Below are 15,976 nucleotides of genomic sequence, written 5' to 3' on the forward strand. Positions count from 1 at the left end.
TTCCACCGTGATGTAATCATTCAACTCCGCTGTCAGCAGAAATTCCTTCAGGTTCAGGTGAGCATTGTTACTTCTGCAGCATTGTCTAGCATCGTCAGAGCCCCTTCCCCATTCAGAAGTTATATTCTCAGAATTCTGGGCATGTCTGATTTTCAGACCAGCGACTTTCTTTTTCTTAAATTGAGGTTTTGGATTTTAGAAGTTAAGTCTTGAGTGTGCTGCTTGTCTCTGGACTGTGTGCGCTCCTCTTTCTGAGCTTTTCTTCGAGCCCTGAAAAGGAACAAGAGGAACATGTATCAGTATCCTGATACCTGTCAGGTTTCCTAATATTATCGCCTATTCCTAAGGTGGTACCTCTTTTCAGAGGGCTCCTGTGGAGGAGACCTACTTTGGGACTGAGATCTTTTGTCTTTAGAGTTTTCTTTTTTATCATTCCACTTCTTTTTAGAAGAAGTAGGTATCTGGTTAGAAGTGACCTTTTCGGGTCTGCCCTGTAGTTAAGGTTTTAAAGCTCTTCCCCCCCAAACTATCCATGCCTGATTCTGCATACGCAATTTTAATTATTTTGGGTATTTCATTCACCTGTTCTAAAGGAGAGAACTCCCATAGGCGGAGTGACACTGATGCTGCTTCCCCTTTAATATTAGCTAGTATTATGGCTGATACCTGGTCGTAGTTATTTAATAACTTCATCCCTAAGTTTAGGGCAGGTTCTGTTCTGTACTCATTTTGTATTTGTCTTAGTATATCTGGAATTACTGCTAAGGAAGGAATACCATGAGTTTTGCAGCGTGAATCTTTCTGGATTCACTATGCTGTGCATTATTCCGCGGTCTTGTGGTTGGGTCCGGATTCGTAGTCTTTCCTTTCTTTTTTTTTTTTTTTTTTTTTTTTTTGTAGCCCAGGTGGGCGTCGGCGTCGGCGTCACACCTCCTTGGGTGCATTTCCGGTGACGTCGGCATGCTTCCTGCGGAAGCTCCCACTCTTGGGCGCCATCTTCAGATTCTTTTTTTCCGCGGTCGGGTCTGGATCGTTCCCGTTTGGGCTCCAGACATTTTTGGAGAAAGAAAAATACAGAAATTGCAAAGAAAAGGCATCTGAAGAATCCAAGAGACTTCATCGACGAGGAGTCAGCAAAGGAGAAGGAGAATTCATCGAGATCTTCGACGAACGTCGACGAGCAAGCGTCCAGGGAGGCCTGAGCGCTCGATGATGGACAACACGCCGTTCAAGTTCTGCCGTAACTGCCACCACAAATACGCGCAGAAGGACCAGCACCCGGTATGCAACCTTTGTCTACCGGTAAATCACGAAAGCGAGGACTGCAACGCCTGCTCCGCCTTCACCCCGAAGACCCTCCGTGTGAGAGAGAGACAGAGGGTAGCGCACGCCACCCTGCAGGGGAAGGCCCCGACTCCATCCCTCTACGATCTAGGGATGTCTTCCGAGGAAGAGGACAACGCTGCCGCCGAAGACGACAGCTACATGGTTGTAGAGACCGATTACACGAAGACTTCTGATAAGGTAGGAGACTCTCCGGCCCCCAAGAACCCGAGAGACTCTGAGTCTCGAAAAAACGAGGGCAAGGCCCCGAAAGCGCCGACGCCAAAACAACCGGCGTCCGCAAGTACTCACAGGCCTAGCGGATCCTCTGAGAAGGAGTCCCCGGCGCCGAGTGCTGTTGAACAGCAGAAGTCGTCGAAAATCGTCCCCGAAAAGGATCGATCGACGCCGAGGGAGAAGGACCCTAAACTACCGACGCTGAGCAGAGACCCAAAATCCGGTTCGACGTCGAAAACATCGGCACCGAAAAGCACGGCGCAGAGCCAACCGCCGAAAAGAGCGGCCGAACCATCCGACGCAGAACACGCGGCCGAGATGGAGAAAAAGAGAAGGCGCCTCGAGGCCGAAATGGAAAACATCTTGCAGCGGAAGAAATAATTCGACGCAAAGATGAAAACCTTCACGATCCCACAGAAGACCAAGCCACCAGTGGTGGAGGTGGTCGAGGAGGAAGACGAGGTCGCCGAGGAACAAGACCCGGATGTCGAGGTGGTCGACGACCAGGAAGAGTACGAGAATCCCTACGATAGTTACAACTATGGGGAGGAAGAGGACAGCAGGACGGACGCAGAGTCGGCCCCCTCTGACTTACAGGAGGCGGATTACCTAGATGTCGACACCGACAGCCCGGAGGAGGCGGTCGACACATATCCCTCGAGGCCCTCACCGCCGGACGACATCGGGGCCTACAACTCAGTGATAAGGTCTGCCGCAGCGGCATTCAAACTCAAGCTCAACGAAGAGAAGCAGAAAGCAGACTTCCTTCTAGAGACATTGCTCCCCACGCAAACAAGGAGCCAGTACCTGCCAATGCTCGACAGCGTCTTGGCTCAGGGGAAGGAAGCATTCAGGGAGCCCGCAACATGCAAGGCAGTAACTCCCAGAACAGAGAAGAAATACAAACATTCCTCAAAGGACCCACCCTACATTCAGGGGACGGTCTCTGCAGACTCCATTATCACGGCCACAGCAAGGAAGAGGGCTAACGTACCCACTACTCTGGACCACCACCGGATAAGGAGAGCAAGAGGATGGATCTGGTGGGCAGAAGGATCGAACGGAACGCCGCGACCCACTGGCGCATGGCTAATTCCAACACCCTGATAAACAGGCACATGTACCAGATCATGGAGGAGCTGGGGCAGTTGGTGAAGGACCTGCCCCAGGATGCCAGACAGAAGGCCGAAAAGCTGGTTGAAGAAGGGAAGAACGCGGCAAATTCTTGCCTTAAGACGGCCCTGGATGGAGCAGACACCTCCAGCAGGCTCATGATGATGGGTGTCACTGAAAGAAGACACGCCTGGCTCAGGATTTCAGGTTTCAAACCCGAGGTGCAACACAGCATCGTGAACACGCCGTTCAACGGCGAAATGCTGTTCGGAACAACAGTTGATGAGAAGCTGAGTCAACTAAAAAAGGATAACGAAACAGCAAGGTCCATGGGAGCATTGCAGTTCAGAGGCAACAAAAGAGGCACCCCGTCACGGAGGCCTGGCGGGAGAGGTGGAAACCAGCCAGGTACATCACACCAGGCTTTCCAACAAACGCACCAGGCAGACTCGCAGGCCCAGCAGGGTCAGCAGAAGCAGTCCTGGCAGTACCAACAAAGAGGCCAGTCCTTTCGAGGGAGAGGAAATGGACGTGGACAGAATAGAGGAGGGGGACAGCAGCCCGCCTCTAAGGGACTTCAAAAAAACTCCGTGTGCCCGCCCACAGAAAAGATCCCAGGGGGCAGCACTTACAGAGGGGTCAAGACAAGCTAAACATCTACGACCACATAACACCAGTGCGAGGAAGATTAAGATTTTACCTCCAAGAATGGAGAGAAATCACATCAGACAAATGGATCCTCAACATCATCCAATTCGGATACTGCATAGAGTTGGAGGGGAGGCCAACAAGCAGAAAACCAAAAAGAAAACCACTAGCAAGCAAGCAGCTAGAGTGTCTTCAGGAAGAAGCAAAGGAACTCCTGCGGAAGCAGGCCATAGAACGGGTACCCTTCAAGGAAAGAAACAAAGGAATATACTCAACGTTCTTCCTGGTACCAAAAGTAGACGAGACAATGAGACCCATTCTGGACCTAAGGTTCCTGAACAAATTCATAAAAACGCAAAAATTCAAAATGACCTCCCTGCAAGAGGTGCTCCTGCAATTGCAGATCGGCGACTTCATGGTCACAATAGACCTCAAGGACGCCTACCTGCACATCCCAATGAACAGAAAGCACAAGCATATGCTCAGGTTCACCATCGGAGAAAGCCACTACCAGTTCATGACACTAGCCTTCGGGCTCAAATCAGCACCAAGGGTCTTCACAAAGTGCCTCGCAGCAGTCGCAGCGCACCTACGAAGGCAGGGAATACACGTATAACCCTACCTGGACGACTGGCTGGTGAAAGCAAACTCATACCAGAAATGCAAGCAGCACGCACACACAGTGACGAGCACGCTCATAAGCCTGGGGTTCTCCATCCATTGGAAGAAATCATCAATGGAGCCGGAACAGGTGAAGCTCTTCCTGGGAGCACAGATCAACACCTTACAGGGCAAGGTGTTCCCCAGCGAGAAGAGGGAGAGGGCACTGGTGAAGGAAACTCGCCTCTACCGGAAGGGACAAGCTCGGACAGTGAGGACTGCGAGCAAGATCATGGGGATGATGGCATCATGCATCCACCTGGTACCGAATGTACGTCTCCACATGAGACCCATTCAAGAATGGCTACAGGAGCAATGGTCACAAGCTACAGGCAGTTGGGAGGATCTAGTGGTTGTAACGCACGCAGTGCAGAAGGAGATGACATGGTGGACCATGGAGAACATAACAAGGGGAAAGCCTCTAACGCCCCCAACGCCAACAGTGACCATCACCACAGACGCATCCCTGAAGGGATGGGGCGCTCACATGGAGGAGCTCAAGGTGAGGGGACTGTGGACGCCAACAGATGCGACAAAGCACATCAATTACCTAGAATTGAAGACAATCTTCCTTGCACTGAAAGCTTTCCAAACAAGACTGTACAAGCAGAAGGTGTTGCTACAAACAGACAACACCACCGCGATGTTCTACATCAACAAGCAGGGGGGCACACAGTCAGCCCCGCTTTCAACGCTGGCGCAGGAGATATGGAGATGGGCCATCCCTCTCAAGATAGACCTGCTAGCCATACACCTACCAGGGAAGGACAACATACAAGCAGATTGGCTCAGCAGGCAGACATCGGCATCCCACGAGTGGGAGCTCAATGCTCAAGAGACAAGGTGGCTGTTCGACAGATGGGGAACACCATCAGTGGACCTGTTTGCCCCACGCCGGAATGCAAAATGCCAAAACTTCGCATCCAGACAACCCGAGGAGGGGTCACTGGGGAATGCCCTATGGATAGATTGGTCCGGGACATTTGCTTACGCCTTTCCCCCCGATACCACTGATGCACAGAGTGCTGAGCAAGTGCAGAGCGAGCAACATGACCCTGATACTGGTCGCGCCGCAGTGGGCCAGACAGACATGGTACTCGCAGATCATGGAGATGACATAGTGTGCACCCCACAGATTCGGCAGGAGGAAAGACCTACTCTCCATGCAGAACGGAGAGGTGCTACACCCAGAGCCAGAGAGCCTGAGCCTAGTAGCATGGCTCCTGAGGACATAGAGTACGCACATTTGAGACTACCAGAAAGCACCCTGAGGGTCCTTCGGGAGACACGAAGGCCCAGCACTCGGGGTTGCTATGTTGCGAAATGAAAAAGATTCACAATGTGGTGCAGAAAAGAAGGACTTCACAATAAAATGAAGAAGGGCTCCACAGTGCTAAAGTACCTGACGCACTTACTGGAGAAGAACCTTAGCTCATCCTCGTTAAGAGTTCACTTGGCAGCGATAGTCGCCTACACAAGGGGAGAAACGTGCAGGAGTTTCTTCACATCACAGGTGGTGAAGAGATTCATAGAAGGAGCGAAAAGGATCGCACCACCCAAGCGGGTGCCGCCACCTGCATGGAACTTGAACATAGTGCTAACGGAACTCATGAAAGAGCCCTTTGAACCTCTTCACAAGGCCTCCCTAAAGATGCTAACTATGAAAACAGCTATCCTGGTTGCAATAACGTCCTTACTCAGAGTAAGCGAGCTTCAGGCGCTAACGCTACAAGAACCCTACATATAAATACACAATGATAGGGTTGTGATAAGGACTGACCCACACTTCATGCCGAAGGTGGTATCCAAATTCCACATGAACCAATCTATACAGATACCGAGTTTTTTCCAAAAACCAACAACTAGCGCAGAGCGAGCTCTGCACACCCTGGACGCCAGAAGGGCAGTCATGCACTACATTGAGAGGACGAAGGGACACAGGAAAACAAAACAGTTCTTTGTGTCATTCTCCAACAGTTTCATGGGAAAGGCAGTAACCAAAAAGACTATTGCACGATGGATCGCACAGACAATTCAACTCTGCCACAAACGTGCAGGCCAAGAGCTAGCAGAGGGGACACGTGCCCACTCCACTAGGAAAAAGGGTGCTACAATAGCTTTCCTGGCTAACACACCCATACAGGACATATGCCTGGCGGCAACATGGGCTTCGGTGCACACGTTCACGAAGCACTACTGTGTGGATATACAGATGAACAAGGAAGCACAAGTCGGACAAAAGGTGCTCCAGCACATATTCAATACCCAACGCTCATCTTCCACCCAGCCGCCACAGAGATGAGAAACCGCTACAAAATCTATGCACAGCATAGTGAATCCAGAAAGATTCACGCTGCAAAACGAATAGTTTTCTTACCTGTCGGTGTAGTTTTGCAGCTTGAAGATCTTTCTGGATTCACTAGCGAACCCACCCACCTCCGCCAGAAAGATGAGGCTGGAGAGAGAAGAGGTGGATAAAAATAAATAAATAAATAAATAAATAAAAAAAGGGACTTATAAGTACAAAGCGGTAAAATATCACCTAAATAGAACATTGCCATTACTTCGGAAACGAAAGAAAAACGGAAAAAAAGAACCCGAAGATGGCGCCCAAGAGTGGAAGCTTCCGCAGGAAGCATGCCGACGTCACCGGAAATGCACCCAAGGAGGTGTGACGCCGACGCCCACCTGGGCTACAAAAAAAAAAACAAAGAAAAGACTACGAATCCGGACCCAACCACAAGACTGCGGAATAATGCACAGCATAGTCAATCCAGAAAGATCTTCAAGATGCAAACCTACACCGACAGGTAAGAAAACTATTCGTTCTGATATATATGACAGCAAAGACTGTACCCAAAGATGTGCAATCCTCTAAATGTGGTGTAAACCCCATGGGCAAGCAGATTGTTAACTTTCTGTGTTTTTCAAATGGTGTTGTATTTGGGAATACTGCTTCTAACTGGGTTATTTTCTGAGCTACCCGTAAAGGTATTTGTTCACGTTTTGTGGGCACTTTGCCCATTACCGCATTTACTGTTTGTGGCGTAATTTTAGTACCTGTGCTCTGTGTAGGAGCTACGTTTGGTGTAATTACTGTTGGTGGAACGCCAGTTTCCTCAAGACGAAGTGTGTCCTGTTTCTGTAGAGTTTTATCAACTCTTTGTGTTGAACAAGCAGTTCATCATGTGGCATTGTGTCAACGTCTGGATGTGGTGCATAGGTCGGTAATATCGGCCATGTTGCTCCTGGTCTTCCTAAAGGGCCTAGCCTTGCTCTTGCGTGGGTAGGGTGCCACTAAACCAGAAAATATGTTCCTGGTAAGTAGGCGGAATGTCAATCTCCTCAAACGGATTGTAGACCCAAGGAACTTCTTCATGTTTATAATAATGAAAAGTTTTTGTTATGGCATTCGCTGCTGGGAATGTAATCCATGAGTAGAATACCTCTGTTTTGAAATCTTAGTGTGCCTCTATCACGAATATTACTACACATCCTCTGGGTGCTAACCCATTTTTGAGAGTCTATCATAGAATGTCTTACATTGGGTGCAATCTGTATTGCATTGGTATCTTCCTCACCCTCTGAGTGAGTAAGTACCTGGTCTATTGGGTTTAAATCTCCGTTCTCGATGGACATCGTGTTTAAGACACGGAATAACTGTCCAAGGAATTTTAGAAAAGGTTTTATGCACAATTTTGGGAAAGTTGTCCTTCAAGCTTGATTAACCAACAGCCAATAAATAAGATATCTCTCCTACTCAGCTGTGGCGGATTTTTTTTGCCTACCCACTCCAGACGTCTATGGGTTTTGTAAGTAGGGTCTCTGCGAATAAGCATGACTGAGCTACTCAGATTCTACTGTTAAATAAGTACCAAACCAAACGGTGGGGTGCCATTAGACCACGTTAGGCGCCATGTAGTGTAGTTCCTACTGTACCCTTTATGCAGGACCTGCGCTGTTTAAGGATAACATATACTGTGGGTATGGTGGTAGACTGACTCTGTATACCCCCACCGAATATGTTAGCCTATGTTTTGCATTAGCTAGCATGCAATGCCACTAATATCTCCTATTATCAGAGAGATTAGTTTATGGCAACCTCAGAACACAACAGACCCTGATTCCTCAGACCCGTGTAAACAATATACTATTTTTCGCCCAGTCACTCGTGCTTGCTTGTTCTTGCTCTCAGAGAGATACACAGAAGAAACAGTCAGGCGTGTTTACAATAAGAATTTATTGTACCGTTGTTCTTATCATGTAAAACAAATGTGCTGCTACAACTATGACACAGTAGCAGAGATATAGAATCAGCAGTACCGTGAATAAAAAGGATTAGTATTGTTCTACCATTTTGCAATAGTCATGAACACATACATGAATATAAAATGCATTTAGAAAATAAAGTGCATACTCCTAAGATGCCTGTCTAGGTGTACCTAAATGTATCTAGCATGTGAGTAGGTGCGAAAAGAGCCTAAGAGTCTAAGATGTAGGAATCTAGGAGCCAAGAATGCCGCTAGGACATAGTCGAACCCCCATACCTGAATAGTGAGAGTGTGGGACTTTGTCCTGGACTTGAGTTGGACACCCCACCAGGGATAGTCAGACTACTGTCAGCTGGAGCGATTGCATGTCGGAGCCGCAGCGTCTCTGGTCAATGTGACGGCCTTGAAGTCTCGGTTCCCTCCTGACTGCTGATAGCAAGAGGTGCTGTATTTATACAGTCTTATGTGCATGTGTTACCCATTGTTCAGTATGAGGATGACGTGGATTAAACCTTGTGCGTCGATGGGAGAGGTAAAATTATTCATATGTGCTAAGGATGACGTCTTAGCAATATTGATTGGGAATAACCCACCCTCTGCATGGATCTAGGTGAAAGGTTTAGTCCATAAAAGGCTGCAGTCCTTATAAGGCTGGCCATACAAGGCATTCTGTCCTTATGTGGAGTTAGGTTCTTATAAGGCTCATTCATATGAAATGACGGGGAGATGATGTAGGGAAAGTTTACGAAGTTCCTTGGACCTATATCAGGGTACCGATGTAAAATATATCACTCTCATGGTGTCAGAATGGGAATATGTATATTTTGTCCCTCATTGCTTCTCATCCAAGGTGGAGACACCAGCATATTTTTGTTTTGTTACTGTAGACCTTGTAAAGCAGATACATCTGAAGCTATGAGGGGTAGGCCACATCTTTCATATGGGATATCCTTCAGCATTACCTCATCAAGACTATTACTTAATACTTCATCTTGACCAATATCCATTTTATTTTACATTTGTGCAGGAACATAAAATTAAATAACTGCATATTTTTATTTATTAGTGGAAAACTCAAAGTGTGGTGCCTGAGATTAACACCCTTAATGCAGCATCTCAGGATTATTTTGTAGAAGCTCATCTTGGCCATTGTGCATGAAAATACACTTCAGCACAGATTTAATATCCCACATGAACATTAGATATATTGATAAAGTGTTTTAAAAACTAGGTCAATTTGTAATGTATGCTTTTCATGCTTGAAACAATTCAGATTGTGAATTTTTGTTTGGTATTTCCAGCTGGCATTGAGTACTGGTCAGGAGCCTCCTGCAATTTGGAGAGTCCAAAAGGCTTTACTGCAGAAGTTTGTTCCTGAAGTGCGTAATGGGCAAAGACAATATTCTGCTACTAATAGTGTGAGTAACAAAACAAGACTTTAGTGCTGCAAGCATGGGATATTCACATTTTTAAAACGCTTTATAGTAGCCAAGTTCTGAATTTACTATCAGGTGGCAGTTTCAGTGTTCACCATATATTTTATATTAGTTAGCCATTTATTGCTTTTTTAGATTGCAAATTGTGGTAAACTCAGATTGAAGACATGATTTTAAAGGTTAATACTCTCCTTTTTGTTTTAGAAATGGAAATCATGTGAAAGTAGCTGTATTTGGTTAGTTTTTTGTTTAAAAAGGTCTCAATTTCCAAGACTTTGTTTTAGTTGACAGGCAGAAACAAGCTTTTTAAGTTTCAAAAGGTTGTTGAAATGTACCTACTTACTGTTTCAGATGTAAGTACTGTATAGTGTTTTATTTCTTCTAACACAATGGCTTCTGATCCTGCCTGATGTAGTACATATGCGAACTAGTGCTAAACAATTGACAATTTAACTTTGAGTGAAAAGATATCATGTCTCTGTGGTTCCAATACACTTTCCCTTCTACAAAATACAGTGAATTGGAAAAAAGAGTAGGAGTTTAAAAAAGAATATAGCACATAGGTCCCAATCTGTCAAAGGTCAAAACAGTGATGGAAAGGAAAAATGCTGCTTTAAAGTGTTGAAGTGAAATCATTAATGTCCTTGATTATGAGTATTATTTTTGTTTTTTAGTACCTTGGATACTTTGGTGATGCAAAATCAAAGTACAAACGGTTGTATGCTAAGTTTATAGAAACTGCCAATAAAAAAGAATATGTGAGGATATGTTCAAGAAAGCCAACAAGCAAACCTACGCCATCTGCCAGGTAACAACCGCTCTGAATAATTATTTTAAGAACAGTGAAATTTTAATTTGTTTAACATGGTGTATAAACGCTTATTGACCTTCGTTAAACTCAGTTCTAATTGTTAGCATTCTTGTAAGTACCACCTCCCCTTTGATTACCAACTTGGTAATTCTGTATTATGTTGCTGCTACAATGCACTTAAACAAAGATTCAAACTATTCTAAATATGGCTGACAACTATTTTCTACATAGGAATATCACAGTGGATTTTCTTTCACATGGACTTTCATCAATGATGTTTTACATGCTTCATCTTAAAGGCTTCCAGCATTAGTTATTATTTGTCTATTTTATCCATATGAGATTTGTATGAGCATTATTCCTACATCCATCTTTCCGGTTCACTCTGACCACCATGTGCTATGGAAGGAGGATTTATATAGCAGGGTGAATTTGAAGGGTTTACACAAGCCATTGGCTGTCTGGTTATGACTGGAAAGGATGAAATTATATGATTCTGATTGAAGGGTTTATGTGCGGAGGGAAGAGTAACTCTTCCCACTTTGAAAGGTTGTCACTTCCCTTTCTTCCCACGGGTGGTCGTCATGGTCATTGGACCTGCTGTGTAGATTCCAGCTTTTCCATTCTCTACACTGGGCACCAGTCAGTACAGGGTAGGTCAAACAGGAAGTGCTGATGGTGCGGATAGGCCTGCCGTCCTCTCACCTTAGTGAGTGACCGTTTATTACTGTGTTACAGTCCCAATATGTAAAATGATTCTACTATTGAGTGAACCAAATGTATGGTAGCAGTTCTATTTCTCGTTCCATCATTTTTTTGGTTGATAATATTAGTGACATTCCAGTTTCTATGCAAACATAATTAAAACGCAGAGTCCTCCAGATGATCTAATAATTGGGTCTGTAACCATATGGGATCACTCAGAAAAATAACTCTATCCTATGCAAGTGTCATTACAATATGCCCATTGTCACCTGTCCTAATCTGACTTCTATTAAGTTGAACTGGACTTCCCTGTAAGTGTCTCGAACATATAAACATTAATAATGAACAACCGTGTCAGGTGATTTGCTCTGTAATTCAGCAGTCAGATTTTATTTCCAGTTTTAAACCTGACCTTGGGCTCGCATAAAGGAGTCTAGTTCAACTATTAAGACAGAGCCCACAGTTTTAATCATGCAAAACGTTGGGGTGAATTTGCCAGTTAGAGGTGTTAAATGCCTTTTAGTTGACTGCAATTAGCAGTTGTAGTCCAATGATGAATAAATATGGATTAGTGTGGGTGGACTAAACTCAACACATTTCCAAGTAATGTGACTACCAGTGCCTTGCTAAGTATTTTGACATACATGTTATTCTTGAATAATGGACGTAAGACCTACGATCAAAAAAGTGATTGTAAAGGCACAGTTACAATAGCCTCTTTCATCGTCACTGGCAGATTCCCCACCATTGTGCACCCAGGCATACCTCTCGGAGTTTGTCTGAGAGAGACACTGATAATACTCCAGTAAGAATCCATCATCACACAATGCTTTGTCTTATTGCGTGAAACACAAAAAGGTGATAGCAGGAATGTTTACAATATGTTTTGATAAATTTAACCACTAGAAGTCACTCGGGTTGCATTCCAACCCATTGTTATTTTGCCCTCCATTCCACCTTAGTTTGTACCCAGCCATACTTAATTCACTGTTCACCCTGTTCCGGTTGGAACAGTCCAGCCAGAACTGCCAAGCCAGGTCCTCTGAATTGGAACTCAAGCAACCCAAGAATGGTTTTGCCCTGATTGTGTCTTATCTTAGCTTGACTCCTGTGACACAGGGGACATAGGACCGATGTCTGGGCATATCCTTCTCACTTAGGGCGGTGCATCAAACATAAAAAAGGTGATGGTAGGAATGCTTGCAATAAGTCTTACCACTGGCAATCGCTTTGGGAAGCATTCCAACCCATCGTTCTTCCTCACACTATGCAGGCCATGCCATATTGCCTGGCCTGCAACACTGTCGATCTTTGTTCTAAGGTCGCTCAATACAATCTTACATCATTGCACCTGAGTAGCATTTGGCAGAGGCTGTTAGATTCACAAATGTGTTGAATATTTGCAGGCCATTTCATTAATTTGTACCTCAGTATTCTGTTCCTAGACCCGTTCATTCACAGCATGCATTATTGTGGTCTGGAGGTTTTCGTTTTCAGAAGCCAAGTAGGCATCCTGCCCACCTAGCAGTTCTCTCATGGTGAGTGGAGAATCATCAGATGATGATCTTTCTAGGTGGATGCCCTCAGCACACCTATCATAGCTATCTCAATTAAAAAGTGTACGTTTTATCCTACTATGGTTTCTGTGAGGTGTGTTAAATGAAAACATGCTGCTGTGGGATTGCTGATCTTGCTATCCATCGATATGGGAGGCACTTGTTCATTCAGGTCATAAATATTGTTCCCCCAGGTCATCAGATATCTAAATATGGAGTAGCCATTTAAACACGTTCTACGGAAAGCCAGGACCAGAGTAGATGGGTAATACAGAATTTCCTGACTATTTTGGTAGGCATTAGGAAGCATATATCTGCCGTTTTGCACTTACCTGTTGAGCTTTCAAGGGAAATCCTGGAACCATTCATACCTCACACCCCTCTCAAAAACATGGAAAAGGGGGATAAAAAATGTTGGCCCCTTCTTTATTTTCTTGGGAGCTTGTTATGTTCCAGTGCAAGAAACTGCTACCATTTCAAGTTATTATTGCGCTGCGTTAAATGAAAAAATATTTCAGCCCAGTAGAATCATTCTTCAACTTCCACACTTAGTTTCCAAGATACTATTAACTGGTGACATGATTGCATTTTCAGATTTCAATAACTTCAATGTCTTTTTTTTATACTTGCAGAACTGGACAAACTAAGTTGGCTGGTAACAAAACTCATGAACCTCATGGACCGAAATCCAAAGCAAAACAGCCGAAGACTAAGGCTGAACCACCACCAAAGAAACGGAAAACATGGAAAGAGGAATGTACATCCTTTCAACCTGATAAACCTCTTGATGTTCAAATGGAGAAACATGGTGAGCGGGGTTCATGTGCAAGGGAAGTAGAACCTGGATTTTGTCACTGGCAGTTTTGCCTAAAAGTGAATTTTGCAGTTGTTGTTTTTATTAGCTATAGTGCAAGCTGGCCCAAGAGCATTATACCACTTCCACAAGTGTCAGACTGCGTTACGTATGGTCAGGTTCATATTTTCTAAGGCATGAGGGGCAGTATAAGTGATTTGCCCAGAAACATGGGATGTTGAGCTGATCGTAAGGGGGAGAGGGGGCTGCGAGCCTTGCTCCTCAGTGCCATACTCGGCACCTCTGACCATTAGACCAAATCTTCGTTATAGTATGTGCTCATGTTTAGCAACTCTTCTTTAGCTCTACAAGTACATTGATTTAGAAAATAGAAGTACCTGCTTTCCATTGAGAGTGACAGGTACTTTCCATCTGGTCACATTGTGTCTTCCCTCCAACCCCGCAAATAACTGGTGGCTACTCAAAATCTGGTAGTACCTGCCTATTTCAAACACCAGCCCTCCATCTACACTATTTGTCAAACTGGATAAAAGCAGCTTGCACTTATTTATAAATAAATAAATATGTACTAGCAGTTTTCTAAACTATGTGAGTGAATAGAAAACTGCTAATGTATTCTACATTGAAATTGTTACATTTAGTGCAATACAGTGCGAAACTAACTGCCTTAGCAGAGAAACAAAAGTGTAAGCAAGAAAACTAGTTAGCATGTATAGAACCATGAACATCTTCCAGCCAGTGTATATCCCTTTAAAAACTATTCCATGTAATAAACAGAAAGTAAGATCTTCAACACTTTCTGTGAATGGTAGGCCTATAGCGCAGTATCCTTGTATCTCTATATATAGAGGCAAAGATTTGATTTCTACATGTGATATGCAATGTACCAATTATTGCTTTCTTCAACCATCTTTGTATTTACTATAAAACCTTTTTCATCATATATTTGCCCCTTTCAACTTTATAAAATGTGTGTGGAACATTGGTAAACCTCAACAGATTGTGATGATGTACTTGCTTGTTGCTCAACTACAGTTATCCCACTTAGCTTTATACATTTGCTACATCTCGCACTCTGCATACAAGTCAGGTCACGATAGGTTGGGAATACTGCTGTTCTAGAAGGTAGAACTGTTTTTTTCTTTTTTTAAAACGAATATTTCAAATAAGTAAAGTTGTTTGAAATCCCAGACGTCTCACTGTGTTTTAAAATACCACTTTTGGTTGCTGCAACATGTTACTTAAAGTTTATACAGAGTGTTGTTTTCATAGTAAATTGATAGCAATGATTTGACTTGGTAAGAACTCTAGATTTACATCCTATGAAATATTCTGATGACCATATCACTTTGGTGAGTTGACACTAGTTTAATGAAGATTTATTTAGCATCCCTCTAGCATGTGTTGTTTTTACGATCAAGCACTTTAAAATGCCTAGAGTACTTATGAAATGACTGTGGGTTATATTCTTCCTCATAAGAGAGACTGTCAATAATGGTTTTCTTTTAGGTATACTTGTAAGCAACTGCCTATCTGCACGATGCAGGATAGTTAGGGTGGCTGTATCCTAAGAAAGAGCTCACACTGTCTGGGAACTATTAACTGATAATATGGTTCCTATTTTGTTCCTTGACAGGTGTGTTACATCAAAAGGACATATATTTCCTTTCTGGGCAATGCACACACACTTGGTAGCGTTTAACTTATCTTTTATTCTTATGACAGGCAATGGACAGGATTCTGCAAGCTCACACCAGACCAACTCAAGTTGTGGGACTGTTCGGAGCATATCCAGTGAAATGGGTAAGTAAACCACCAAAGTATGGCATGAAGTGTAACCTATGTTGGTGAACTATTGGGTGAAGCCTCTTGACAGCCGACATATCTTGTGGTTGTACTGTGTCAGTGCTTTTTGTTTTATTTAGAATTTAAGACTTCTTGTAGTTTACTTTAGTCCATCATTGCCATTCTTAAAAACTTTGATCTATAACAAAGAGTAGGTACCAGATTCTATAAATAACAAGTTGTTTTAAGCTCATCCCTCCAAATAAAAAATGGCATATCCTCCATTATAACCTTTTTCTGTGATGTGTATTAACACCCATGAAAGGGCCTTTCAAAAATAAAAAGGAAGTCTTCCCAAACTTATCTCTTTAAATGACTTTAATGATTTTACCAGTGGTTACTGTTCACTATTATTCTCCCTACCCCTAAATGAAAAAAAAGGAATTCATACTCTGGCAGTTTCTATTTTCTTGAGATGCCTTCTTATTTTATAGTATTTACTTAAAAGGCTATGCAGTAAATTAAGTCACAATAGGGCTCAAAACTGAAGTAGACGTCCACAAACAAAGGGATGTTTTAGAATGTCTATAGGTGCAGATTGTTAGCAGTGTAAGAGT

At 43.9% G+C, this 15,976-nt stretch overlaps 1 protein-coding gene across 3 annotated transcripts in view; it reads left to right on the plus strand.

Annotated features, from left to right (window-relative positions):
• QSER1 (glutamine and serine rich 1) overlaps positions 1-15,976 on the plus strand; it is a 1,012,913-nt gene that overhangs the window by 601,330 nt on the left and 395,607 nt on the right. For all 3 annotated transcript variants that reach the window (XR_013608715.1, XM_078680856.1, XM_078680858.1), the window contains 4 exons: positions 9,554-9,670; positions 10,363-10,496; positions 13,393-13,568; positions 15,300-15,377. Coding sequence is in view for 2 of the 3 variants with exons in the window: in XM_078680856.1 (XP_078536982.1) it covers positions 9,554-9,670; positions 10,363-10,496; positions 13,393-13,568; positions 15,300-15,377 (505 nt within the window). In the remaining variant the exon portion in view is untranslated. The remainder of the gene's footprint in view (positions 1-9,553; positions 9,671-10,362; positions 10,497-13,392; positions 13,569-15,299; positions 15,378-15,976) is intronic.

This window comes from Lissotriton helveticus, chromosome 3_1 (assembly GCF_964261635.1).
Source record: "Lissotriton helveticus chromosome 3_1, aLisHel1.1, whole genome shotgun sequence".
Lineage (NCBI taxonomy): Eukaryota > Metazoa > Chordata > Amphibia > Caudata > Salamandridae > Lissotriton > Lissotriton helveticus.